Raw genomic sequence first — 27,763 nt, forward strand, 5'->3', positions numbered from 1 at the left:
GCCCCTTTGTCCTTCCTGTGCCGGTCCCCAGCTGCTCTGACTGTAGGCAAGGCAGTGAGGGACCCACTCAGCAAGCATCACTGCCAACCAGCTACAGGGTCTTCACCTTCAGCTGTTGTTTCCTGACAAATTTAATGATTTTCCTGATCACTTGTTGTTTCAAGGGAGTGTTATTTCATTTTCTTCCAGTACTCATGCAGCTAGCCCAAGGAAAGAGTAATTACCCCAGTAATTTCAAAGGGTGTAATTACACACACACACCAAGACCTTGCTCAGAATGGGATTTGCAAGATAAAGTCCTGTTTCATGTCCTAAAATAAGAGCTGGAGAGAAGAGCAGTGTGGGCAGCAGTTGTATACTTACAGGTCCCCTTTTTGGTCAGCCATTGAGAAAAGAAAAGGAGGGAGAAAAGAAAGGCATGATGGGAAGCCCAGGCAGGAAAGTACCCGAGGGACCTGTGCCTCCACAATGTGTTATTCTACTTGGGAGCCTCCATGGGACAGAACTGTGGTGGCTGAAGGATACCTGTAAGCATGAGCCAAGTAACATGAAGCACTGCTGAAGAAAGCAGCACTGTACACCAACTTCACCTCTCTCCAGAAATGACCTTGTTCTTTTTGTTAAAATATAGAAGTAGTGAGAAATCAGAATTTAATTTTTGAGGAACCCATTTAATTTCCAGGAGGATGTAGCACAAGTCATGACAGTGTGTGCTCAGCATTTCTTTAAACTGGAGGCAAGCAGTGCTGCTTGGACTTGGAAATTTCATTTCCAGCAGCCATGTTGTTTTAAGGGGTGCAGACACCTCTGGCTTCCTCTGCCTCTGAAAGCTGCTATGAACAGTTGCTTTTTGTAACCAGAAGACAGAGGCCTCAGGATGGTCCCTGCAAGACGTTGATCTTGTGGTTGTAGTGGTTTCTGTGAACTTGTTACCTTTAATAAAGCAGAAATGAAAATGGGGCTTGCATGACATGAGTCATTGCAACAGTGAGGTTGCATGGTTTCAAGTCTTGTGCTAGTCTCAACCTCTGACAACTCTTTCAGGCTGTCACAGCATGACGCACCTTCTGTGCCACCGGGGACAGACCTGATAAGCACAACTTTCCTGGCCAGCCCAGGGACACCAGCAGTCTCACCTCCCATGGGCTATGCTCTGTCTGGTCCTTCAGAGCTCACTCTTGGGCTGCTCTCTCCCTACAGCTTTGGGAAAGCTTAGCTGTAGCCTTTATTCGCAAATAGACTGTGTCAGCTCTGTGGTGTTAAAGTGACTATCACCTCTTCTTTGCAGAAGCTGAAGGAAAGCGTATTCCAGTATGTTTAAGCTGTGTGGACTTCAATTTCTGCTTGTCATTCACTTGGTGAGTTACAGCTTTTCCTTTGTTTATCTGGGAGCAAACAGCAAAGGTTGCCTTTGAGCCTGTGAGCTCTAACCCATGGGGCATCCCAGTCTGCAGGTCAGGCTGGCAGCATATGCCAGCAGAGCGGCTCTAACTCTGGATGGGGGAGTGTGGCCCCGACATGTGTGTGACCCCAAGGCCAATAGTTAAGAAGATGTGTCAATCATTAGGAAAAAACCTGAAAAAAGCCTAAAAGGCACCGATTTATCTATTTTGCCACTTGTACTTCTTCCTTAGATATTACATTTTCCAGTGAGTGTATTTCATGCTGGAAAAGATTTTAAAATAGCTGCAACAAATCACCAAGCAGTGAAGACATCCATATCATGTTCCATATTATAATCCATACCTGTCCCGACATATTAAATGTATTGTAAGACATAATGGCATGTAGTCTAAACCATGCATATTACTCATTTATCCTCATTTTTCTGTCTATGTGAATCCCTTTTCAGAGGATTTTCTGCAAATGAAACGTCTCGATTATGCTATTTATGGACCTCATCTATTAAGTTCAATAGATTTACTGATATTTGTAAAGGCTACACTAGTGGCTTCTAATTTACAATTGAAATTAAAAGGAAAAAAAGAAGAGTAAAATTCAAGTATATTAAAAATGCCTCTGAAGATGGAGAACCTGAGGGCCGGGACTGATGTACAGTATTGAGCACCTCCTTTTTCCTTCCCATTTCAAAAGCTGCTGTCCATGGCAGTGCCAAACGCTCATGAAGCCACTCCGCAGGCATTATAGCCATCTTCTAAAGGGGTTTGACCTGGATATGAGCCAAGGAGAAAACCCTATTTCCCCTCCAGGAAGCTGGGTAGTGATTCATGCTGTAGACAGACGTTTGGAAATATTTATGGTTCACATAATAAAGTAATTTTAATCGACAGGAGGAGATATCTCTTACTTCACAGCCTGCACTTTGACTCTGTTGGGTTTTATAACGGCAGCCTTTGTTCCTCCACAGCAAGGAACATGACCAAGCAAATCCCCTCCACAAAATGACCCTGGGAAAAAAACTCCAGGAACCAGGTTGTGCCCACCAGTGTGACACGGGAACAGCCATAGCAGGTCAGATCTAGGGTCCCATCTTGTCCCTGGCAGAGGGCAGCAGTCAGCACTAGCAAAAATAATAAGGGTAGCTGTAATGTGCCCCTTCCTAGTGTGTATATCTATTACATACCTTTTTTGGATGTTCTTCTGCTGTCACTAGTGTTCACTAGCACCCCTGCCCCTCCTCCCCCATTTCTCATAATATTCTAGTTTTCCTGGTTGCAAGAGCTGCAAACCCATACAGGCAAGGAGGGCAGCATCTGCAGCTGTTATTAAGCAGGATCTGGCATTATTCAAACACGGCTGGTGACACACACACACACAGAGCAGCGCTTTCGGGTACATTGCGCTGTTGGCTATGTTTTTGTCATAGACAGAATTAAGTTTTCCCTTGGTAATACATAACTCCGCTTTTCTGTGAGAGGGCAGATAGCTGTTCCCGTAGCAGTAGGACCAAATCCAGGGGAAAAGTCATGCAGCAGAGAACATGCATTCCTGAAGTCCAACTCCAGGGGATGATAGACGGGGTAGCAATGACACTTCAAATCCCTAAAGCAAAATTATGAAAGGAAATTACAAGGGGTGCAGCCCCAATTCCTCCCCATTTCCACATGCGGCATTGGTTCTCCTAACACATTTGTGGTCACAGGACTGTGCGGCTCCTGGATGGGATGTGGCTGGTCCTGCTGGGGACACAAAAGTGAACCAGAAATGCTGTTATGAATTTCCTCTTGCTCTTGGTTTACATTCAACTCTTTGGTGTTTCTGTTTGCTCTTGAAGGTAGATCTAATCTCATTTAATTATGTAGTGGTTAGAAAAGGGCAGGACCCAAATGTTTGTTTTCAAATTAATAAATAACACTGCTTTTAAGAATGGATGTGCACTAAAGAATCCAGAGATGTTCAGTGCAAACCAACAAGAGTCTCCATTATACTACAGCAAAATTACTTGCAAGAGGCTCATGATAGAGAGCTGCTGTTCATGTGTGGTGACAGGAGACATACTTTGGCTGCTTTCCTCCATCCCTTTCTCTCTCTCACACAGGCTATGTGCCAGTATTTTGGGGACCTGCATGTGACTGGGCCTCTGAAGGACATGAATTTCTCTGTTCCAGAAGAAGGGGGAGCGCGCTTCATTTACCAGGTAATCAAATGCCTCTTTCTATCCACTTTGATCAAAACCCCCATAGTTTGCACACACAGACCTCACAGGCAGTGTTGTCAACTGGGCTGGTGGGAAGAACAGTCACTCGAGAGGATCTGAAATTAACTTTGACTTCCTCTATTCAGGAATTCAAGAGTTTATATGCAAAAAGCAGGAGACGACCGCTTCTCTCAAACATATTTTAAGATGATATCTGAAGACAGGGATTAATAAAATCAACATTCCTAGAATGGGTTCCATGTAAATTGTGTCATCATTTTCCTTCAGCTCTGAGATTTTCTTCCCAAAGCCATAACCACAGAAGGACAGATCTAGCCCCCAGGCACATGGAGGATGTGTGTCATTTTTTTTCCATTCCTGTGCTCAGACAAAGCAGTTTGAAGCAGACGTTTGCTTTGGAAAGAAAACACAGTTGGGATTTCCTGCATCGTTCAGGAAATAATGTGAAAACTCCTCGGTTGAAGATTGGAAAAGTGCAGTTTTGTTTGAGCAGACTCTTGGACCATCACCCCCGCACCCAAGCATACTCTTGGCAGTAGACTTCTGAAGACAAAAAAAGCATGAAATTATTTTGATTATTGTGAAAATACTGAAAAAAAATATTTTCCCCTGATTTTTCTCCATTCTAGTTCACATCCAAGCCACCAGCTGTGAGTTTCAGAGCGACTGGTGAAAAAGATGGAATAATTGACATTGCGCCCAAGACAGGAGTCCTGTACCTCAATGGATCTCTGGACTGGGAGACCAAAACTATGCACAGGCTGCAGGTAAAAACTCAATGAAAAATAGGAAGGGAGGGTTATTCATATTCACCCTTTGCTGGTAAACCTGAAATTAATGGAAAACTGTTGAAATTTAAAATTCTTTATTTGGTTTATGTTGACAGAAAGAATTTTCATTTTGAATATTGAGCTTTGCTGAAAGATGCATGGTTTTATAGTTCAGAAAGAACTTTGCACAGGAAAATGCTCTTTAATACAGGAAGCTTATGCTGAGAAAACAAAATTTCCCCTTATGCCAACACCAATTCTTTAATTCTCCTCTAACAAGAAGGACATCAGACTGGAAGTAAAATCTGGCCCCATGAATGAGATTCACGTGTTATCCCTGAAGACTGATAGGGTGGACTCCATGGCTGGAATGGGAACATAAACTATTGCAATCTTCTTAGGAAGATTATAATCTCTTTAGTGACAAATGATGTGAGTAAATGACATTTAGACACAGAGGCACCGTTCTAACCTCTGTCAACAGAAAGTTGTTGGCAGGTATTTGAGGCTATTAGAAGAAAGAGCATTGTGTGTTTGCCCTGCTATTAGACTCTTTTCAAAGGGATCTCATCCTAAACGTTGTTGGGAGCGTGGCATTGGGTAGGTGATCTTTTAGTATAGCCTTGCACTCTTATTCTGTGTCAAAAATGGTATTGATTTTTTCTGAGGCGCTAGCACCTGAGAAGATATGTCATGTGCTCAGCTCTAAAGCACCCTTGGAATTAGGGAGGACAATTTTCTAGACCTAGAAGTTATTAATATGGGAATCCTTTACAGACAATGATGACAGAACTAAAAAGAGATACTTGGTTAGGCATAAATTATCATTATTTGATCTATTAGGTGCAAACAAAATAAAGTCTGGTGCTTTGAAGTCAAAGAAGGCTGAAAAATTAGAAGTCAAATTGTTTGGAATGGAAATGTAATCAGACCTAAGAATTAAATTTTCTTCACAAATGCTTAGATAAGCCTATTTTTCTGGTTGATATTTACAAGAGCACACTTGAATCCACTATATTATGTTGGGTTTTCTCCTTGTTCTTTAGAAAATACCAGTTTCTATTTAAAGAAATTCATGAAGTCTAAACTGCGTGAGAATGCAAGTAGTCTGCTGAGATTGGAAATGAGAAATTTCCCTCTGAAAAATGTCATCAGAAGCAGGAGTAGGTTATTTTGTTTTGCTGGCATTATCTACTGTGGCAAATTACTGTCAGTGAGCTACTGTAGTAAATATGTCCTTGTAGATGGAGCCACCCAATGATGGCTCTCATCAGATTTGCATCACAGTAAGAATGACTTGACATTTGATATCCTAATGTTCATTTACGTCTTTTAATTTATCTGCATGAAAATATTTCTTTGCTGTTCCTTCTTTGCCCAAAACAAGGTGGAAAGCCTGGATGAAAAGGGAAGCATAGTGGAAGGTCCATATGCTGTTACAATATACGTAGAGGATATCAATGACAACCCACCAGAATTTGACCAGATAAAGTACACTGGAGTAGTGAGGCAGAACTCCCGTCCAGGTAATCATCATAATAATGAAATATTGTAGTTTATAGGAAGCTAGGTAGCTTAGTTAAACAGAAAGATGAAGTGGGTGCTATACTTAAAAAACTGAAAAAAGATCAGTTTTCATTCCCACAGGACTGTACAAAATAAGGATGCAAGCACGTATAATATAATGAAAGGGCAAAGAGGTGATCACTGTGTTGTAAAGGGATGAGTGTAATCAGAAATATTTTGTAGTACTTGTTGCTTTGCAAGTATCATGCAACAGGCAAATATTGCTGCCGTCTCCATTGCACGGAAAAAACCCAACCCTGTGGCAGAAGGAGTTTAAAGGTTGATGAAGACAATAGAGAAAGAGAATGCTAATAATATGTAAGTCTTTGCACATCAGTGAAATAAAATACTAGTGTAGATATAAGGTATGTGTTTACTGTGACCGATTCTTCTCTGAATCTGGGCTGAAGCTTAGTATGTAGGAGAGAGTCTTAGATTATGGATTGCAGCGATCCAGTCCAGAAAACAGAAAAGTATCAGGGAGCAGTTCAAGACCCACTTGTTGGAAATGAAAAAAGGACTCAGCCCATTGTTATTACTGTGACTGTAAGAAACTTTCATTAAAGAATAGACATGGGGTCAGAAAAAAATCCTGCAGTATTTTATTGTATTCCTCAACTGTAACCAAGTCAAAAAGATTTTGAATATTGCATTGGTGATCAAAAGGCAAAAATTCACATATACTACCATGCATTTCCATATTTTTTTCACCGTATGATTGTTCCTTTCATTGTAACTGTGTTACAGCTGTGGGAAGGTACGCAGGCAATGTAACCTCTACACACACATATGGCTTACCATGAGAGATGCATTATAAAGCAATGGCGGCTCCCTATCAGCTGCCTTCCTGGCTTGAGACCTCTGCTTGAATGCACTGTGTGTTGAGGTTTCAATCTCCTCTTATCACCGTTTCTTCTCTAATCTAAATAGGCAAGCCCTTCATGTACGTCCACGCCACTGACCGTGATGATCCTACAACTCCCCATGCACAGCTGACGTACAGCATTCTCCACCATTTTCCCAACCCTTATTCAGAAATGCTTTTCCAGATCGATAATGTAACTGGAGCAATCTCACCGAGTAAGATGGGTATGTAAAAAAATTCTTGTTCGTCCAAAAGCAAGCATGAGTTCCTGGGTGTGCAAAGGAACAAAACAGCAACATGGTTCTGATGTTAAATTCTGAATAAGAGTTGTCAGTGGGGCATACTTCACTAAGAACCTGTATGGGGGAACTTTCTTTGTGTTCCCCCAAAGGGAAGTTAGGGGAAAAGGAATTTAGGATCTAAAAGTACATTGAGAAGAGAGGTAGATCCTCTGGCCCTCAGGACTATGACGAGTCACATCTTGGGATTAATTATCTTCCTTTAAATCTAGAAATTGAAAAGCAGTTAACATGAAAAATGCAGAGGAAACTCATCTGGCCACATGATCCCAACTAAACTGCAATGATTTAAAAACCCTGTCTCTTCTGCTGGGCTGAACAAGTACCTACCTGCAGTGAGTGCTGTTCAGTGATGCATCTGAACAACATGAGACCACAGCACAGAGATATCATATGATTACATCCACATGATGCTGTGTTGCATTGTTCAGAGATGCCAGAGAAAATTGTTTGCTGAGATTTGGCAGAGGCCCATATAAGGAATGAGTCTAAAGCGGATGAAGAACCATAACGCTTGTAGGAGGCAATGGGCAGATGACCCATCTCCACAGCCTGTGCTTTATTTCACTTGGCTCTTTGCTCTGTCTCTAGGCTCTTTTTACTTAGATCCCCAAAAGCAGGACAGCTTCACACTTGTCGTCACTGTGAAGGACATGGCAGGGATGACAATGAATGCTTTCACCAGCAGCGCTGATGTGATCATCACAGTGAAAGAGAGCCTGTGGAAAGCTCCCCCTAACATCCGCATCCAAGAAAACTCAACCCGGGTCCACCCTGTCAACATCAGCCAGGTAGGGCTTTTGGCTGCACTTCCTGCACCTCTCCTTGGTGCCACAGCGTCATTTTCTCCTGGGGGAAGGTGTCACCCCTGCATTCAACATCAGGTGCTTCAGGAGGATTTTGGCACCTCCCAGTTATTTTTTAGGTAGTATCCTTTGGAAATGATCTTTAGTGCAGCTCTCATTAACTTATTGTTAGTATGAAAGTTAATGGTTCAAGGGTGACTGAGGTAGAGTCAATACAAACATTAGAGTGATTGGACTTCGCCCTTCAGTTCGGAGAGGTTGTTAGCACTGCCTGTGTGTAAGAATATGCCGTAGAAAAAGGAAACATTTGGGGAGCTTTGTAACAGCGTAATGGCTGGAAGATAAAAGGTGCTTTACAATGCTGTTTGGCACAATAAGAAAGGTAGAGCTCCTGAGACATCCAAAGGGAGCTCCCAGACAGGCACATGGCAGTTGGGTGTCTCTGTGAAGGTACTGCTCTCCTCTCCTGATGGGTTTCTTTGAGCACTTCCAGTCTCACTCTAAAACCACGGGCCCTCCAGGCTTTGGGCAAACCAGAAGATAACCCGTTGAAGGTTATTGTGAGGTTAGGTTTTTCCGTCCATGGAAAAGCCTGACAGGGGACCAGCTCCACTACAACCCTGCTGGGCAATCCCCCAAACGCAGGGACTCCTGCTGTGACCAGTTTTGTGTGACACAGCACACCTGCTATATGAAAAGTACTGGCACGTGTTAGGGCTCGGCCAGCCACTAGACGAATGTCAGATACTGTCAGTTAACCCCTCTCCCTTCCCAAAGATTAAGGAGAAAGGGAATGAGGAGAAGAGACTTATGGATTGGAAAAGAAAACTAAAACTGCTTAAATGAAAATAATAACAATAAAATGAAATACATAGAAAAAACCCCAATACTAATACCAAACCCAACACCCCTGATTTATGTCAGCATCACCACTGATCCTGTGAGCAGATGCTGCAGAAGTCCCAGACTGGACTCAGCAGCAGATGGGAAACAGATTCAGGAGCTGGATTCTGGAACTCGATTGAGGAATGTACAGATTGGGAAGCCGACCATTGAAGGAGAGAGGAAAAGAGCTTGACCCTTGTGATCCCTCAGCTTTATACCCAGTATGATGTCTATGGGATGGAACACCTTGTTGGTCAGTGTAGGGTCACCTGTCCTGTCCGCTCCTCCCCACAGGTGCAGCCTCTACCTTACTGCACCCCCACCATGGCACAGGATTGAGCAGTGACCTTGGTCTGCACAGGAGCGAGTCTAAGCCAGAGCCTTTCTGCACACCAGTCCCTGGCAGTGACTGTGAACATCAAGTGTTATCACTGCTGGGAGCAGACCCTAACTGCAAAAACACACCGTTAACTTCAGAAAGTGCCGTTAGTTAGAAGAGGCTGAGCTGGAAAATCAAATCAATTAACAGAGTTGATTCTGGTCTAACTCAGACTAGGACAAGCACCTAGAAAGGACTGAAATACCCTCCTTCAGCATCCTGCATTCACACGGTATTCCTCTTTTCACAGTGTAATCACAAAATATTTTGCCGATAACTGCAGACCGATAGCAATGTTTCAGAAATGTTTGACTTTGAAAAATGCCTTGGCTCTGACATCCACAATGCTGTCATCCCTCGGACATGGCAGGATTCCTCAGGTCCTGTTTGCAAGAGTAACTGCCTCAGTGCTATTTCCACTGGCCTCATTGACAGCCTGTGAGAGTCCAGAGTGAAAACATGTGAAAGAAAAACTAACATGCCACAGTGCTCCCATTCTGGGGTCACTTGTACATAAATTTTGCAGCCAATGACATGTTGATTCTGCCTAAGGGAAAGTGAAATGTGGTTGCTGCTATATAGTATAAAGCATAAACAGCAACACTGACTCCTTCATTAAATTGGCAGTCTGTTTACTGCATTTCATTTTAAATCTGAAGCACCCCATTGAAGATCCTTCATCGCAGATTTTGATGCGTGCGAAGAGCATGCACACACACGCTGGCAGATAAGTACTGGGTATTCATTTTGTTGTTCCACTTCTCTGAATTAGATAATCCAAAACAGCAGGCAGGAATAGACAGTGTAAGGAAATGAAATTCATGTCGAGACATTCAAATACATATAATGCTTCCTTCTCATGTATCACTGTTTAGTTCCACATGCCAAAACCCTTCCATAAAAAAGGTAGGTGCTGTAGTCCATCTGGACAGCTGGAGAAACTGAGGTAAAATGGCTTCGCCACAACAGTTCAAAGAGTAGAGGTAGATTATCAGTCTGGCTTTCTGCAACTTATCCCAAGAGCCTGGCAAACTGCTTATTTTCTGGTTTATGAAGCTAAGAGAAATGCAATCTTTTCTGTCTGTGGTCCAGAAATGATCCCCGTTAAATATCAGTCTACATGTCTGTATTTTTATCCTGCCTTATTTTTGTGGTTTTAGGTGCACTCAAATGAGCCAGATGTAATTTATGGCATTTTTGAAAAAGAAGAGTCGCCTAGGCTCCCATTTTCCATTGATCAGAATGGGGTTATTTACGTGACCGAACCATTGGACAGGGAAGAAAAGGATTCTGTAAGTAAACTCATAAAACCTCACCGATGGGACAGACTGTGGCGGGAAGCTAATTATTGATGTAGGATTGAATACGAGAAAGCTCACTAGAAAGGGCAGAGGGTAAAAAAAGAAACAAAAGCTTGGTTTCTCATAATTTCTGTTTGGGAATGACTTGGTAGATATGAAAGCACATTCATCTACCACACAGCAAACAGCCTTCAGTTTGGTGCCCTACATTTCCCCACGGGTCTGGCAGGAGCAATCACTGCCCACAGCATATGTATAATGGGCAACACAGACCAGCCACGGCAGGATTGTAGGTGCATGAACAAGAGCTAGACAGTGGCATCTGTGAAGGGTGAGAGATTTGGGCGTTTCAGATGTACTCTGGTCCCCAGGGGCCTCAGGGATCCCTCCACGGCAGAAGCATTTTAACTTACATTTGCAGCTGTAATGTTGCCCTGCCTAGGGATTTTTAGACAGAAAACCCTCTGACCCCTTTTGTTCTGGGAGAATAGGCCAGAGATCAGACATGCTGGAGGAATCCTCTCTCTGTATGTGACAGATGAATTTGCAAAGTGACAAAAAAAGCGATATTCCTGCTTTTCTTGAATTTTCATGAGAGCAAGTTCACAGTGCAGTGAAGTATTCAGAACTTTTAAACTCTTCTGAGAACTCACCCCTCAGGCACTGAGGGGTGATGGAAGAGTTCTCAATTAATCAGTGTGAAAAAACTGATCAAACATACGAGAGAATATTTCATTTGCATGGGATGGTCCCAGAGCTACACATTCAAATGCAAATATTGTCAGAGTGGACATTCAACACATCTGATCTCAGTGTTCTTATTGCAGTATACTTTCTTTGTGATCACAAAAGATAAGCAGGGAGAACTGGTGGACAAGCCTCTGCAAGTTCACGTTATTGTGGAAGACGTTAATGACAATGCCCCTGTGTGCCAGAAAGCCCTCACTGTACTTGAAGTTCAAGAAAATGAAGGTGCAGGTAAGAACAGCTTCTACTCGTTTATACACATAATCCTAGTCATCTTATTGTTTCCAGCAAATAAAGCTAGAAATTCTGACCCCAAAGAGAAAAATGCAGCTCCTCTAGAGAGATGTTTTCCTGTGCAAATAGCCTTGTGTTTTCACTTCGGTAATTCATGTGGAAAGGATTCCAATAACCTGAGAAGGTCAGACCAAAGACCCCTACTTAAAAAATTATGTTCCATTTAAATGACAAAATTGCATTTTCCCACAACCACAATTTTGGACAACTGTTTGGAACATAAAAAGAAAAACATCGCTTTTATTACTAATAGAAGAAATACCGCCCTAAAAGCGGCTTCGGCCCATTTTCCCTCATCCAGATGCTTCTCCAGCATAGCGTCTTTGACTTCAGTGAATCATTAAAGAAATCTGTCCCCAAGTCTTCACGTTAGTTATTCCATTTCAAGGCTGAAATATTTTTTGTTACAGTCCTTCTGATCAAAACACATAGGCCGGTCCTTTTGGACTGCTCCTAGCCCAGAACAACTCGGGATGCTAAAGGAAAAACTCAGAATTCAAATAATTGTGTCTATTGCAGTGTTTTCCATTGCAGTTGTGTTTTTATTGACCCTCTACTCCTTGCATTGGTATCACTGCTGTCAGCGTGTACCTCTGTGGAGGAATAGGACCACTGCATTTTCTAACCAACTCTGGTCTCTCCACTGATACAGGAAGTAATATTGGCACCCTTTTTGCTACGGACATGGATGAAGAGGACACCCTTAACTCTCGTCTGCAGTTCAGAATTGAAAGCCAGGTTCCTACTGTTCCTGCAGATCATCTGTTCTTCATTCAGCAAGACACGGGGGTTTTGCACTTAGCTAGCCGGTCGTTAAACAAGCGCATTGCATCCAACTATTCCTTGAAGGTGCTAGTGACAGATGCAGGTATGTAACGCCTGCTGTTATACATTGCAGTAATCCTGCTCACACTGGCATACCCATGCTCAGTGTCCGAGGGATGAGAGGACAGGCAGCAGCCCTGAGATCTGGCTTGCTCTGGCATGACACTGCCGTGTTCTCTAGGTGCAGGAAGGCTAATGATGATTCATAATGCAAGTAGGGAAGGAAACCAGCTCTAGGGCAGAGCGTGGATAAATTGGAAAGCTTGTTAACAAGCACTCCAGTAAGATATTTCCTTCCACAAGGGAAAAAAATGAAGATATCATGAGTGTGGTTTTCCCCCAAAATCTTTCAAAGGGACTCACTGAAAAAACCCATAAAATTAGACACAGCTGCTCAGAGAGTCCAGATAATATATTTTAAAAGATTAAGAGCTGAAATTAATCTTCCCAAAGAGTCTTGGCCATCATGTAAGTTCCCAGGGGTCCTTTATGTTGTGGAATGGGAAGGAACTCAAACTCCATACTAAAGGTTAAAGCTTTGTGCTGGAGTTCTTATAGTCAGGTAAAACTTGTGAATGGAGGAAAAGGCATGTGAAGTAATTAGTGTGACATGTCTGTAAGTGAAATAGCATCACCTAGGCAGATTATATGAAAATCTTGCAAAGGGAGAAGCTGGTGGTTTGTTTTGGATGCTTATTTGAATAGTTTGGTTTAGAAAATTCCTTAACTTTCAGCTATTGAAGCATGTCCATAAAACACTAAAATCCCGGTACATATGAATAGCACAGATAAGACAGAGTATGCTTTTAAGACCAGAAACCCCATTGCTATGGGTTCCCCTGCTCAGGTAGTGCTTAGATTTACGTTGATCTGAAGTTTAAGCCTGGCTGTAACCAAAATGAGGGTGCTGCCTGATGGCCCACCAAGAGGACAAGGTAGCACTACAACCAAGGGCTTACTTGTTGATATGCAAAGTGATATTGAGAAAGCTTGCACAATTCATAGCTATCATCATCCTGGTGAAGTGGTACAGTTAAAAAAAGTGAGGGAAATTAAATGAAATTAAACGGGATGGGACAATGCTGAAGACAGTGGGAAGGTGAAGAGTAAGATAGCGAGTGAGGTTGTCATTGACCAAGAGATATTGGAGATCAAGTGCTTCTTACAACAGCAGGGCTTTGCTCAGACTTGGCAATTTGGCAACGCTCACTTTTGCTCACAGTGGACTCTTTTAGAGGAAAGTTATTTTTGGCAGAAGGGTTGCTGTGACGTTGTTTGTTGTCTTTCCATGCAGCATTCCAAACAATCTGTGATGTGCAAATACATGTCATCGACATCAATGATCAGATTCCCATCTTCGAAAAATCAGATGTGAGTATTTAAGAAATGTTTGAGCATACATTTGATGTCCATAGAATGTCAATGCGAAGATAACCGTTTACAGAACAAGCAACAGACCAATCCACTAGTGAAAATAAAGGCAAGATATTGCTGCAAGGCCCACGTATAAGCTCTATCTAGACAGTGAAAAATGGGATCAACTCATAGTTAATTCTGAAATATAAGGTAATTTAGTCAGTGGAAAACTGTGTACAGAAAAAATTATTCTATTAAAGCAGCTTATTCCAGAAATGTAAGATCTGGAGGGAAAGACAGAAGACTTTAAAAATAAGAGGGAAGACTTTAAAAATAAATAAAATAATAGCTAAATGGAAAAGGCTAACACTTCCCAAGGTCCCTTCCAAACACAATAATAATTAATGTATCCAGGAAAATCAGAAGGTGAGTGGATGTCAAAGGCAGAAACAGTGGTCCAGTGATCCATGCCCAGATGCATACCTGCTGGGCCTCCTTTCTGGAACGGGTGTCAGACTCTTGCCTCTTCCTCTTATGGAGGTGCTGGTATCTGGCAGAGAGACCTGCAGATGTTCTGTGACTTCTGCCTGCTGCTCCATTCTGCAGACACTGCAGTGGCTGGAGAGCCTACGTTGAGGTGTCTAAGCACCCACCATACTTGTAGGCAACGTGGGCAGTGAGCTCAGGAGAGCTGTGTGGTCGGTTCGGTGTAGGTGTCCTCTCGGGGAAGCTGAGGCTTTGCTGACTGCATTGCCGGCTCTCTGTTGATGATAGCAGAAGCTTAGGCACGTGCAGACTAGGTGACTACATAGCAGGCTGTTGACTTTCTCACCTCAAGGTCTCAATCCAGGACCTGGTCTGCAGGTGACACTGCTGGGCTAGGGCACACGTCAAACAGAGTAAATGGAGCTGCACTGCTAATGTGGCAATGGCCTGTGGCTCGTGGAACAATTAAATATTTACCAGTCAGTGAATAGGGCGCTCACTGCGTACAGAGAGGCTGTACTGTCCTTGCTGCTGTAAGCATTGCATGAACGTGGAATGCTTTCAACAGAGGAGGTAAAGGTTTGGGGCTGATGCTGTGCTAGTAGCTTACCCACTGACAGAGATCCCATCTCCTTTGATAAATGTGTGGCTAAAAAGAGGTATATAGCAACTGTGGTGCCCATCTTGCAGCTCTGGGTTCCCTGGGCAGCGAGGTAGCTCACCTGTACTGTTGCAAGGCATTTCACTAATGTTTTTGTACCTCTCTAACCTGGTTATGTCTCTGCTGTGAAGCATGCCCACCGCTTCCCACTCTCACACAGCTGCTGTGGGTTAAAATACCTCCATGCTTGTGGGTCGCAAACTTGTAGTGCTCAGGTTTTTACTCACAAACAGTTCTCAGTGCGTTACATTTCAACGATATCTCTCTCCTCAGTATGGCAGTGTGACTGTTGCAGAAAATCTCCCAGTCGGAACAGTGATATTAGAAATTCAAGCTACGGATGGAGATGAGCCTGCGACAGGGAGCTCCTACATCATCTACCAAGTGAAGGAAGGAGATTCAAACAACACTTTCTTCATAGAGACAGATCCTGAAACAAACCGAGGGTTTGTCAGGATTGAGAAGGTGAATAGATGGGTTTATTCTTCTCCTTTATAAATCTATATGACAAATACATGTCTATATTACATGTGACATATTTGTGTCATAACTATATTTGTCGTATATATATAATATAATGATATATATGTTTGAAATGAACAGTAACTGCTCTGGTGATGATTTGCAGGGGAGTGTGTTGGCTCATGGTGAGGTGAAGACACCCTAAGCATGGTGCAGACTGCAGAAGAGCCCCCTCTTGGGCTCAGGCGCTGTGTCTGTTTCAATTGCTCAGGCACACCTATCCTCCTGCCTCTGCTGTCCCCTACCCACCCACTGCCACCAGCAACTCCCTGTTCTGGCTCTGCTACTGGCCCTTTCTCCAGCAGAACTGATGAACTTGGTCTTTGTATGCCATAAAGAAAAAAATGGCATTATTTGAGAGATCTTGCAGCAGTGTTTCTGAAAAAGAGAAAGCCGGCTAAATGCTTCCATGGGCTTTGGTCATGGCAGTAGGCTGTCGCAGGGCAGATCTTCCTCCCTGCTGGTGCTCTGGGCTGTTGACGGCTTTTGCAATGGGAGGTGCAATGAAACCTGCGTGTCTCAGTGTCAGGATGGAGATGCAGTTTGTTCCTGCTGCGGCAAACATCAGACTGCAACACATTGAGGTCAGTGAGTGCTGTGGTGGGTGATACATCCCATTTGTTAAACACTGGAGATAAGAATATTAGGAACACTTTCTGCTGCATTCATGAATTTCAATAGCAAAAGATCTCTTCCTTTGAATTTAGCTTTCTCAAAGGCACTTGAATTACAGGTTTGGAAAACCTCTCACTCATTTTCCAGGGGGTGACATGTTGTCTGCATCCAGTCCACATTCTGCAGGCCTGGCCAAGGGGAGGCAGATGCAGCATTTGGTGGACCATCTTCAGGCTCAACCAGCTTTATTTTTCCCCAAGGAGGAAATTACGAGAAACTCTGCGGTGTAACAACCCATGCATGACTTTTGTCACCCAGAGGTTGCCTTAGGCCTTCTTGTACAAAGCTATAAATACTATTGCAGTAAACAGGATATAGTTGTTAAACTTAGTCAGGCAGGTGGCAACACTATCAGGAAATGCAGTTGCTGAGGAAGCCTCCAAACAGGCATATGGTTTCATTTAAATTGACGGTTCCCAGTGTCATTTTGTTCCTGATAGCTGTTCCTTATTTTGTCTGTATCTGGGATGCAATCTTGTCCCTGAGAAGAGGGGGACTTTGTGGTTTCCCATGGAAGCTCCCCATGGCAGTGGGCCCATTGCTTAAAACGCCTTTTTTTTTTTTTTTTTTAATTTATCCAGGCTCTTGATTTTGAAACATCTCCAGTGTACAACCTGGTAATCAAAGCCACAAACCCTGAACCGTTGGTGGAAGGCGTGCAGTACAACTCAAGCTCCCTTACCTTGTTTAAAGTTTTTGTAACAAATGTGGATGAGCCACCTTTTTTCCACAAGACAGTTTACAAAGCAGAAGTGTCTGAAGACATTCCTGTCAATACTCTGGTCATGACTGTGGAGGCCTATGATCCGGAGGGGGATACTGTACGGTAAAAAAGTGTAACCATGGTTTATTTATTGAATTTAAAATTTAGAAAATTGTTCTAAAAGAGGTACAAGGAAAACACACACAATATTTGGCATGCAGAAAAAGACTTTTTTACAAAAGTCTTATCTCCTAGTAGAAGATGGAGGTGTGGTGGGATGGTGGCTGGTCACCCACCTGCACAGACTGCTGGGCAGTGCTTTTCTGACCAGCTTGTGACAAGCATCAGCCAGTGGGGCCCTTGAAACAGGAAACCAAAAGGGAAGAAAGACAATAAATGTCTCCAAGAAAAAGGCAGAACTGGTCTGAGAACACAGAGTTTCCATATGCACAATGCCTTTAACAAAAGAATGAGGCATATACTGCACACCCCTGGGAACCAGTAGCTGCTTTTCATGTTGCCCAGGGCTTTTTCTCCACCCAATCACCCAACCTGTAGTGAAGCTCAAGTCTATAATTGTCAGTTATTTAATTCCGTTTTCCAACTGCCAAAGACTATATGCCTGCTTCTACAGCAGATGCAAAGCTTTGTGCAAGGGAACTCTGATGCTTGTGAGTGGAATGCAAAACCTCAGACTGGCTCATTTGGTGGCCCAGTACCATGTTGTATGATCAAGGCACCTTGCGTTGCTGCCAGCCCATGGTTCTATGCACAGTGCTGTGTTTCATGTTGTAAATGTACCTCACGTAGTAGATGCAGAAGAATTATTTGTGGCTTTTGCTGCATGATTCCCAGCTGGGATGCTGAACGGATCAACCCAAACCAAACAATCCTTGAAATCGTACTAAAATTCAGCAAAACACCAAGTATTAATGGAGCTGCAGAATATGGCTGTTAGCCTTCCTGTGGATTTTTATTCCCAGAGGTTTCTCATCTGGCTTTCCACTTTCCTCTAGCTTTTGGGAACTTAACATGTTTGGCTTTCTGTCAAACTGGTTTGAAAGTGAGCCACATAGTCCAGAAGCTCTGGGGGATGATGACAGAGACAGATGACAGGAATTTGTATATATATAAACCAAATTTCTGCTAAAAAATAGGCTAAAGGACATAAAGCAAAAAGTATAAAAAGTGAAAGATGTACAAACACGTCAGCATGCTGTTTTTAATGCAAGGGGTACTGAAAGAACAAAAGTGTTGAATGAAAAGGTCAAGTCACATATACTCAAGCAAATGCCTGTGCTTTACCTAGGTCACGTGTTCATGGTTAAATCTGTATAAGTAAATACCACTATACTTTTTTTAAAAAAAACCCCAGTAATATAAAGGCACTCATGCGGTGCCCTTTAAAGCACTCTGTTCCAAGGCTCCCCCAATGGTAATTGCAGTCTGCTCCAAACTGGCAGCAGATAACCACTGTAGTCCAACTTGTGGTTCCAGTCTTTCACCGATACAAAAAAAGGTGCCTGGCTGTGCTGCTCTTTCTGCCTCCCACCCTTTGGCTTGTGCTCCCATCAAAACCAAGGCATGGGAGATGTGATAGGGAGAGAGGGACAATTCTGCTTTCACTCTTTTTCTCAGTGATTTTGGCCTCCCCTCTGCTGTCTGTCTCTCCTGGTTGGCTGTAGTACTGGGGCTCTTCCAAGAACCCTTGTCAAGTACAATTGTAATCAAATTGCTTGCCTAAAATCAGTAAAGAAGTATTTGCTTTGCCATCATTTATTCCTGATTTGGAACAGAACATGTGATTTTTTTCCCCTATTTCTTTCTAAAGATACTCCTTGGAAGGTGACGTGAGGAAATGGCTGAGGATTGATTCAGCCACTGGGCAGATATACACTATTTCTACTTTGGATCGAGAACAAGAAGAAATATATACAGTTGACATTGTTGCGTCAGAGCTAAGTAAGTGATGAAACAACTACATATACAGTCAGAGGAATCCCCTGTCCTTACTGCTTTATGGGGTATTTTCATATGACTAAACCCTTGAAAAGTACAGCAACATGTCCTGTATCCTTAGAAGAATTTTACTGTCTTAAAAGAAATACTGATGTTGTAGATAATGAGGATTAAAATAGCTTTCATGAAGTTAGCTATTCTATGCCGTTATATTTGCTTGAGTCATAAGGCATATAGAGAAGGTTAGAATTTCTTCAGTGTTTTCAGCACCAGCATTTTCTGCCCCTTTTTTTCCTCTACAGCTATGAAGATTTTAGTCTTTCTTGTAAATATGTTCATTCTTCCTGAAAACATACCTGGAGAGTAACTTGGAATCTGGTGCAGAATTTCATTATATGATGAATAAAAATAATACACTAGTTAGTCTGTAACATATTAGAGCTCCTTCCAGCCACTAGAATCTTTCAAATAGTCCATCTGGGGAGATTTCATTGCATGATTTACATTTAATAGGGATTAAAAACTCTGGTCTATATCTGATTGAATGAAGTATAAGTCTATATCTCCCTTATTAAACACAGATAAACAAAAATGCTGGCCACTGTTTTGGGGGATATGGGTAAGGATATGTTTCTGTATGTCAGAAAAAAGGGATGTTTCCTTGAACACTGAGATGGAGTGGGGCTGTTCTTGAAGGAACAAGCTGGAGAAGTTGAAAGCTCTTCTTGGGCCCTTTGTCTTGGCCCCAAGGCAGAATATTGGCTTGCATTTCCTGTATATAAGAGAGTTGGGAAACTTAAGGCATTTCATGCTTAAAAGAGTGCTCCAAAGAACACTGGTCACCTTGGACGTGACCATTTACCAGATATGATGAATGTGACCACTCACTAGGTGCAATGGTCTATCTGCGTCCTTTCACTTGCTAGTGCTCTATAGTTAGAAAAGCTGGGGGTAAAGATACCATACTTTTTTAAAAGTGGTGGGAGCTACCACAAGTATCTCAGGACCTCTGGAGACCTCGGCATCCTGAATGCAGAATACTGCCTCACACTGCCTGCCTAATGGTGTACCTATACAACAGCTGCAAATGCAACAACGCAGCATGTAAGTCGAGATGTGCGTGTAACTATGCATTCTATCAAACTCTACAGATAATGCAGCTCAGAAATCCAGAACACCCTTTATACTACAGTTACAAGATGTGAATGACAACCCTCCACAGTTAGCTACGGATAACCCTCCTTTCTTCTGCCACCCGCTCAGTGGAGGAGAGAGAGCTCTCATTCAGGCTGTCGATGCTGACAAATTGTGGTATTATTCAACATTTACTTTTTCTCTTGGGGATGATACGAATACAAGAAATAATTGGGATATCTCAAAAGTAAATGGTAAGTTAATAAAGCTATTGTTATAATGATATGGGACTCCAAGTACTCTGGGAAATATAAAGAAATACTAAAAGCATTTTCATTCCTACTAGTGTGTATCCAATATTCCATGTAGAAAAAAGGTTGTTGAGAAATCATGTGCATTTTGGCATGTAATTTGAACACCTAAGTAATTATCTTTTCCAAGTGATAAATTCTAATATGTTGCAAGCTAAAATTTCACTAGTACTTGTGAAAGAAGAAGCGTGTAAGAATAAAATGTACTGTGTCCTTAATGAATACAAATTGCTTCTGCTAAAGAAACAGAGCAGTTTGCAGGCTGCCTATTTCATGTGCACAGGGAAGTTGTGCCTCGCAAACCAACTGGAGTTCTTTGAAGGGGGTCAGTAACATATGGATAAGTTCTCGGCCAATAGAGCCTGTCTGAATTCCTAAAAGATGTTTGATGAAAAGTACCACTAGTTGGGTTCTCATGATGTGAAAGGGACAAAATTTGAAAGTTTAAATAATAATTTAAAATTCAGGAGTTGGAATAAAAGGTCAGCTCTTGCAGTGAAGAGAGTTAATGTGTGGTTTTCCAAAGGGCTTTTTGCTAGGATCTGTGTGTTTCAATAAATAGGGACGTGCAATGAGGAGGCAAAGTTCGCTCATTATACAAAGTTATCTGAGTAGGAACCAAGAGTGAAAAACTGCAGAACATCCTTGCAAGACTGAGTAGATCAAACAACAAAATAGCAGATACAAATGAACCCTGGACTCCTAAATTCACATTTGAAATTAGAGGTGCTGAGCTGGCCGTTACAAGTCAGGAGTGAGACCTGTAAGCAGTTCCATGAAAATGTGAGTTTAAATTATCACTAGTGTTCAGAAAAGCAGATCAAATACTGGGAATGTCTAAGAAAGACCAGAGAAGAAATCAGAGAACATCATTATGCCTCTGCACAAATCCATGATCTGATCTCCAAAAAGATGCAAGTATAATCAGAGTTACGGGATAGCCTGATATAAAAAAGCATATGGGAGCAGCAAAGTAAGCTACTACTTTTTAGCTTGAAAGAAAGCAGGGAAAAAAATACAACAGAAGTCTGTAAAATCATGAATGGTATGGTCAGGGTGGTAAGAAGTTCATCGTTTGACCTCTGTTTCAGGACATAAACTTGGGAGCCTCAAATGAAGCTTATGGAGTTATTTCCAGAGCAGATAGAAGGAGGAGGGTGTTGACTGTAGAACTTATTGTCACAGGGTGTTGCATATGTAGAAAGTTTCTACAAGTTCAAAGCAAGAAATTGCATCTAGCTCTAGAAGTCCCAGAGCTGAAAATGGTTGAAGGTTGAAAGACCATCAGGAGAAAATAAAATACGTGCTTGATTTTTTATTGTAATCTTCACTTTTTCTAGACACAAGATGCTGATATCAGTAGGACTTTGGTCTGGTTCCAACCACTGTTATAGTCTTACTTTTCCAGGTTTTAAATAGTCTTAGATGTGACAGCGTAAGTGTGCTGGTCTGTCCTACTAAGTTATCCTGGGAACACTATAAGTTGGTTATGGCTTCTATGAGTATAGGTGGTTATTCTTGGTTTAGATGTGCTGCTATCAGTGCAGCACTGCCAAAGATCAGATTTGGCCTGCTGTAGAAATTAGGAAGGAAATTGTCTGACTGTGTTATGCTGAAGGCCAGATTAGGTATTTAGATGGTCCCTTTAGACTTAATGTTTGCAAACCAGTGAGACCTGGGAAGACAATGGGGAAAACAGGAATTACCATCATGTGAAAAGCAGTCTGAAGAAAGAGCATTTGCCTTTGGTATGAATTTTAACTAAATTTCTTTCTTGTACTGACCTGAATGTCCCATTTCCTCCTTACAGCTACTCATGCATACCTCTCTCCGAAACATACTAACTTTGAAGAGAAAGTGTATTATGTTCCAGTAATAATTAATGACAATGGAAAACCAGCTTTGGAAGGAAGAGTGAATCTTGAAGGTATACTACACACAGAATTATTCAAGACAACTGTTACACTTATGAATAATCAAACCGGACTACTAAACTCGTCACTAACCTCATGGCATTTCTTTTTGCAGTAATCTTCTGCAAGTGTTCAAGTGAAAAGTCGTGTTTTATTGAAGTAGAGCGTGAGCACTCCCTGCCAACTACTGGCCAGGCAGTCGGGATTCTTATTGGGGTCTTGCTCGTCATCGGTAGGTCACTTTTTCATTGTCGATATGAAGCCAGGTCTTCGAGATATGATGCTGATGCTGCTTTTCTGACACTGATTCACTTCTTGGGTGAAGAGATGTCGCAAATGTTACAGAAGGAGCAAAAAAGAGAAGATCTCATGATTGTGTATCATGATTGCTGCAAACTTTTAAGTTTTTGGTGATAGGAACAGCTTTCTCTGGCGTGTGCTTCTGCATTAATATAATGGCACAGCAAGCAACTATGACAGAAGAAAATGCTGCACTTGTATTGTCACTTCACTGTTACCTACTGCCTCTTCCCTGTCAGTGAAAAGATTGGAGCCTTGTCTTGGGCTTCCAGATTATTGTAAAAACAGTGAAGGGGGATGTCATGTTTACAATATCTACAGCTTACAATTCTGAATTTATTCACCAATTTCAGCTTCATAGGTTTCTGTTTTTTGAATAAAGAATTGCTTTGAGCTGTGGAAAACCGGAATTTACGCGGACAAAGTACAGTTACATCAGTAAGTGGTAGTGAACAGTATTATATTCTTATAGGCATGAGCTGATGCAACTTCATCAAGTAGCTTAAAACTTTTTCCAAAACTTGACAAAATCTTTGTTGGTATTAGAATAGAGTAGAATAGAATACAATAGAATAGAATAGAATAGAATAGAATAGAATAGAATAGAATAGAATGGAATGGAATGGAATGGAATGGAATGGAATGGAATGGAGTGGAGTGGAGTGGAGTGGAGTGGAGTGGAGTGGAGTGGAATGGAATAGATTATCTCAGTTGAAAGGGACCTACAGTGATCATGTAGTCCAACTGCCTGACCACTTCAGGGCTGATTAAAAGTTAAAGCATGCTATTAAGGTCGTTGTCCAAATGCCTCTAAAACACTGACAGGCTTCAGGCATCGATCACCTCTTTAGGAAGCATGTGCCAGTGTTTGACCACCTTCTCAGTAAAGAAAGGCTTCCTAATGTCCAGTCTAAACATCACCTGACATAGTTTTGAACCATTCCGAATTGTCTTGTCAGTAGATACCAGGGAGAAGAGATCAGCACCTCCTTTTCCATTTCCCTCCTCAGGAAGCTGTAGAGAGCAATGAGGTCACCTCTCAGCCTCCTTTTCTCCAGACTATACAAGCCCAAAGTCCTTACTTGCTCCTCATAGGACGTTCCTTCCAGCTTTGTTGCCCCCCTCTGGACGCATTCAAGGACCTTCACATCCTTCTTAAATCGTGGGCCCCAGAACTGCACACAGTGCTCAAGGTGAGGCTGCACCAATGCTGGACGCAGTGGCACAGTCACCACTTTTGACTGGCTGGTTACGCTGTGTTTGATGCTCCCCAGGACGCAGTTTTCCCTCTTGGCTGCCAGGACACGCTGCTGACTCACGCTGAGCCTGCTGTCGAGCAGCACCCCCAGATCCCTTTCTGCAGGGCTGCTCTTCAGCTGCTCCTCTCCCAGTTTATACTTGTGCCCAGCGTTACTCCATCCCAGGTGCAGAATCCAGCATTTGGACTTGTTAAATCTCATCCCATTAATCATCACCCAGTGCCTCAGTCTATCTAGATCCCTCTGCAAGGCCTCTTGTCTTTCAAGAGAGACAACAGCACCTCCCAGTTTGGTGTCATCAGCAAACTTGCTAATGGTGCATTCAACTCCTGCATCCAGATCTTTGATAAGTACATTGGACAGAACTGGCCCTAGAATTGAGGACTGAGGAACACTGCTGGTGGCATGTCCCCAGCCATATGTAGTCTCATTCACTGTAAGCCTTTGATCCCTGACCCTCAGCTAGTTCTTTGCTTGGTGCATCATGCACATGCTCATCCCACAGCTGGGCAACTTGTCCAGAAGGATGCTGTGAGGGATGGTATTAAAAGCCTTACTATAAAACCCAGAAAAACTGTATCCACTGCCATCCCTTCATCCACTAGGTGGTTGACCTTACAATAAAGAAATATCAAATTTGGTTAAACAGGACTTTGTAGACAGTGTCTGATCATTGCATTATTCTTTAAATGCCTTTCAGTAGTACCCAGTGTCATCTTCTCCATAATTTTTCCAGGAACTGAGGTTAGACTAACAGATCCGTAGTTCCCTGGGTCTTCCTTCAAACCCTTTTGTATACTGGAATAACACTGGCCAGCTTCTTTTGTTGGCAACACCAAGCTGTGTGTTGGAGGAAAGAGATGCATCCAGAGGGACCTTAACAGACTTGAAAGGTGGGCCTGTGCAAACCTCATGAAGTTCAACAAGGCCAAGTGCAAAGTCCTGCACCTGAGTCAAAGCAATCCCAAGCACAAATACAGCCTGGGTCATGGGTGGATTGAGAACAGCCCTGCAGAGAAGGGCTTAGGGGTGTTGGTGGATGAAAAACTGAATATGAGCCAGCAATATGCACTCACAGCACAGAAAGCCAATCACATCCTGGGCTGCATCAAATGAATCATGGCCAGCAGGTGGAGGGAGGTGATTCTGTCCCTCTGCTTGGGTCTTGTGAGACCCTACCTGGCATGCTGCATCCCACTGTGGGGCCCCCAGCATAAGAAAGACATGGACCTGCTCAAGTGGGTCCAGAGAAGGGCCACAAAGATGATCAGAAGGCTGAATTACCTCTCCTATTGAGGACAGGCTGAGAGAGTTGAGATTGTTTGACCTGGAGAAGAGAATGCTCTGGGGATAACTTATAGCAGCCTTCCAGGGGGCCTACAGGAAATGGAGAAGGACTCTTTATCAAGGAGTGTAATGACAGGATAAGGGGTGATGGCTTTAAACTGAAAGAGGCTAGATTTAGATTAGATATTAGAAATAAATTCTTTACTGTGAAGGTGATGTGATGAAGGAACAGGTTGCCCAGAGAAGTTGTGCATGCTCCATCCCTGGAAGTGTTCAAGACCAGGTTGAATGGGACTTTGAGCAACCTTCTCTAGTGGAAGGTGTCCCTGCCCATGGCGGGGGAGTTGAAACTAGATGATTTGAACTAGATGATTTCAACTAGGTCATGCTATGATTCCAATCAGCAGGGGCCTCCCCAGACTCCCAAGACCTGTGGTAGATGATTAAGAGGGGTCCTTTAGCTCCTTCAGTATTCTCTTTATCAATGTAAGTGCAAAAGTAGTGAGGAAGTCTGTTGATGGCATCCAGTCCCCTAGGAAGCAAAGAGAAAGAAGAATTCAGTGCCTGGTCCTGTGCGATTTTTTAGTATGGTGGTCACAGGAGCCAGACTGAAAAACTGACTCAGCTGCAGAGAGGGGAAGGAGTGTGACAGACCATGGAGAAAATCAAGGAAAATGAATTAAATATGTTACAGACCTCATATTCAAAACAGTTGCATTAAATTAGAGGATAAAAGAGAAAATAAACAATAAGTTATGTAAGTTACCATCACTTCAACTCTAAAAGAAGAGAGAACAAGCTCTACCAAGAACAAATTCAGTAGCTAAAAAGGCAAAACCAAAGCTCTGTGTGGATTTTCTTTTGTGATACACAAACTTCTAAAGTTCTGATGCATATGTGATGCATATGTGTTTGTCTTTTGAAGATAGAAAGAGGGGCAAAAAGTAGTTCTAAGAACTTATAATGGAAGAAATCATACTCAGACCATGCAATTGACAGAGAAACCCCTCAGACTGCATCTTTATAATCTCTGTTCAAACTTCTTATATCACCTATTTCTGTGCAATGACTTAGTCTGATCCCTCACTTAGTATAGTGCCATGTTTAAGCGAAAATTATGTTGGGTAATGTTGGATAACATAATTTTCATAAAAACCACAAGAGAGCTGGTCAGCTTCAGAGAGCACAGTAAAAGTTGCTACCACTTTATGACTTTTAGAAAACACAGTCTGTGTAGCTAACGAAGGATTTTAAAAAGAATTCCTGAAATGAATATGCATATTTTTTCAATAGCAAGTTTTTTTACTGTAAAGGCAAAATCAGATGATAGCCTCTCAGGTGGGTTCAACAGGAATCAGAGATGGGCACAGAAAAACCAATAAGGAGTATCTAAAGGTTTTACGAAACCTGGAGAGATTACAGATGTTGAGTTTGGCCTTGAAGCTCAGAAGACTTGACCATTAAAAAAACCAGCTCTTGAGGGCCTCTCTGACACCAGAATGAATTCCTGCATGAGCTAAGGATTCTCTCAGACCTTAGCATCTTTCATTGCAAGAGTAGGGATCCTCTGAAGTCTTACTTTCTTTGAAAGAAACACAGAGCATAGACATGGGAAAACAAAAATCCCAAACAAACAGACAAAAAAAAAAAAACCACCCCAAACCCTCAGCCCATCCATTGCTGGGAGAAACTCTCCATTAAGACAAACTGTCTCTCTCTGGAAGGTGTTTCTCCCACTGAGAAGAGGGTGGGAGTATAAATATCACGTGGCATGTTCCTTGTTTAACTACACAGATACCACAAACATGAATGTAAAATAAGAACAGCTATAGAACAGATATTCAGAGCAATCAACGGGGCAAAGGTTGAGCACTCTTATGTGCTTTAGTAAAGGAACAGAGATGTTGAAAGTGATAGATAACTTAAATCTGATAATGAGGAAATAGATGTACATAGTGTGATAAGCTTATAATGATTTGAAAAGATCAAACATATATATGTATAATGCAATATATAATATGTATATATACATATACATATATATATGCACATGAGGACATCTAGACCCCTTAGACTGGATATGACAAGTGATGATAAATGGTACAAGCACTTCTAACCCAGGTCAGAAAAAAATCTCAGTCATTCTCAGCCATTGGTGCACAAATCTCTGGGGCCCATCAGCTATTATTCCTAACAGATACAAAGGAGTTCCCAAAAAACAGCTTTGCTGTCAGTAGTCTCAGCTTTGCTGTGACAGAATTGCTGTTCCATTGGGGGAAAAAAACCCAAACCTGAAAGACTACATTTCAAGACAAGCATGACAAATCCCTGCTGAAAGGGAAAGGGGTTAAAAAAAGACACTTTGCCGTCTGGTCAGATACTAGAGGAAAAGTTGTGCATTGGGGGAAATCTCCTGAGCTCTGAGGCATCTGATCCTGCTCACCAGTTCCTCAGGTCCCTGAACATGCTGTTGGTCCAACACTGCATGGTCATACCCAAAGCGATTTGGTTCTGTTTGAGAGGTGAAGCACTACAGATATTACAGTGGAGCTCTCAGATGCTTTGCTGAAATATCTTTTAGAAAGTTTTCTCTTCTCTTTATTAATGCGTGCTCTGTTTTTCAGGTGCCATTGTAGGAGGTGTGTTTTTTCACATGAAATACAAACAGAAAAACGAAAAGAAGACCCATTCGACAGATGATGTAAAGAATAAGTCTGAACTCAGTAGACTGGCTTAGTCACTGTTTCATCAAGAGACAAAAATGCCCTTCGGGTTGGGAAGAAGCGAGCTTTTTAGCTCCCAAAGCCCCGAGGTGTGCTATCACAAACTGAGGATACATAC

At 42.3% G+C, this 27,763-nt stretch overlaps 1 protein-coding gene across 1 annotated transcript; it reads left to right on the forward strand.

Moving 5' to 3' along the window:
* The first annotated feature begins 1,313 nt into the window (after positions 1-1,313).
* On the forward strand, positions 1,314-27,659 carry CDH17 (cadherin 17, LI cadherin (liver-intestine)). Its single transcript, XM_010140659.1, has 17 exons — positions 1,314-1,358; positions 3,500-3,598; positions 4,249-4,386; positions 5,777-5,915; positions 6,886-7,044; positions 7,711-7,910; positions 10,350-10,481; positions 11,318-11,468; positions 12,184-12,399; positions 13,651-13,727; positions 15,133-15,324; positions 16,638-16,882; positions 18,591-18,721; positions 19,870-20,106; positions 21,974-22,090; positions 22,192-22,308; positions 27,547-27,659. The coding sequence occupies exons 1-17, from the start codon at positions 1,314-1,316 to the stop codon at positions 27,657-27,659; spliced, it is 2,508 nt and encodes an 835-aa protein (XP_010138961.1).
* The last annotated feature ends 104 nt before the right edge of the window (positions 27,660-27,763 follow it).

Source organism: Buceros rhinoceros, unplaced genomic scaffold, assembly GCF_000710305.1.
Source record: "Buceros rhinoceros silvestris isolate BGI_N320 unplaced genomic scaffold, ASM71030v1 scaffold12967, whole genome shotgun sequence".
NCBI lineage: Eukaryota > Metazoa > Chordata > Aves > Bucerotiformes > Bucerotidae > Buceros > Buceros rhinoceros.

What these genes read in the sequence shown, in the direction of transcription:
- CDH17 (XM_010140659.1), top strand. Translation starts at nt 1,314, where the DNA reads ATGTTTAAGCTGTGTGGACTTCAATTTCTGCTTGTCATTCACTTG. An exon ending in ACAGGGAAGAAAAGGATTCT is followed by an intron (nt 10,482 to 11,317) that starts GTAAGTAAACTC and finishes TTCTTATTGCAG; the next exon opens with TATACTTTCTTTGTGATCAC. An exon ending in TGGGGTCTTGCTCGTCATCG is followed by an intron (nt 22,309 to 27,546) that starts GTAGGTCACTTT and finishes TCTGTTTTTCAG; the next exon opens with GTGCCATTGTAGGAGGTGTG.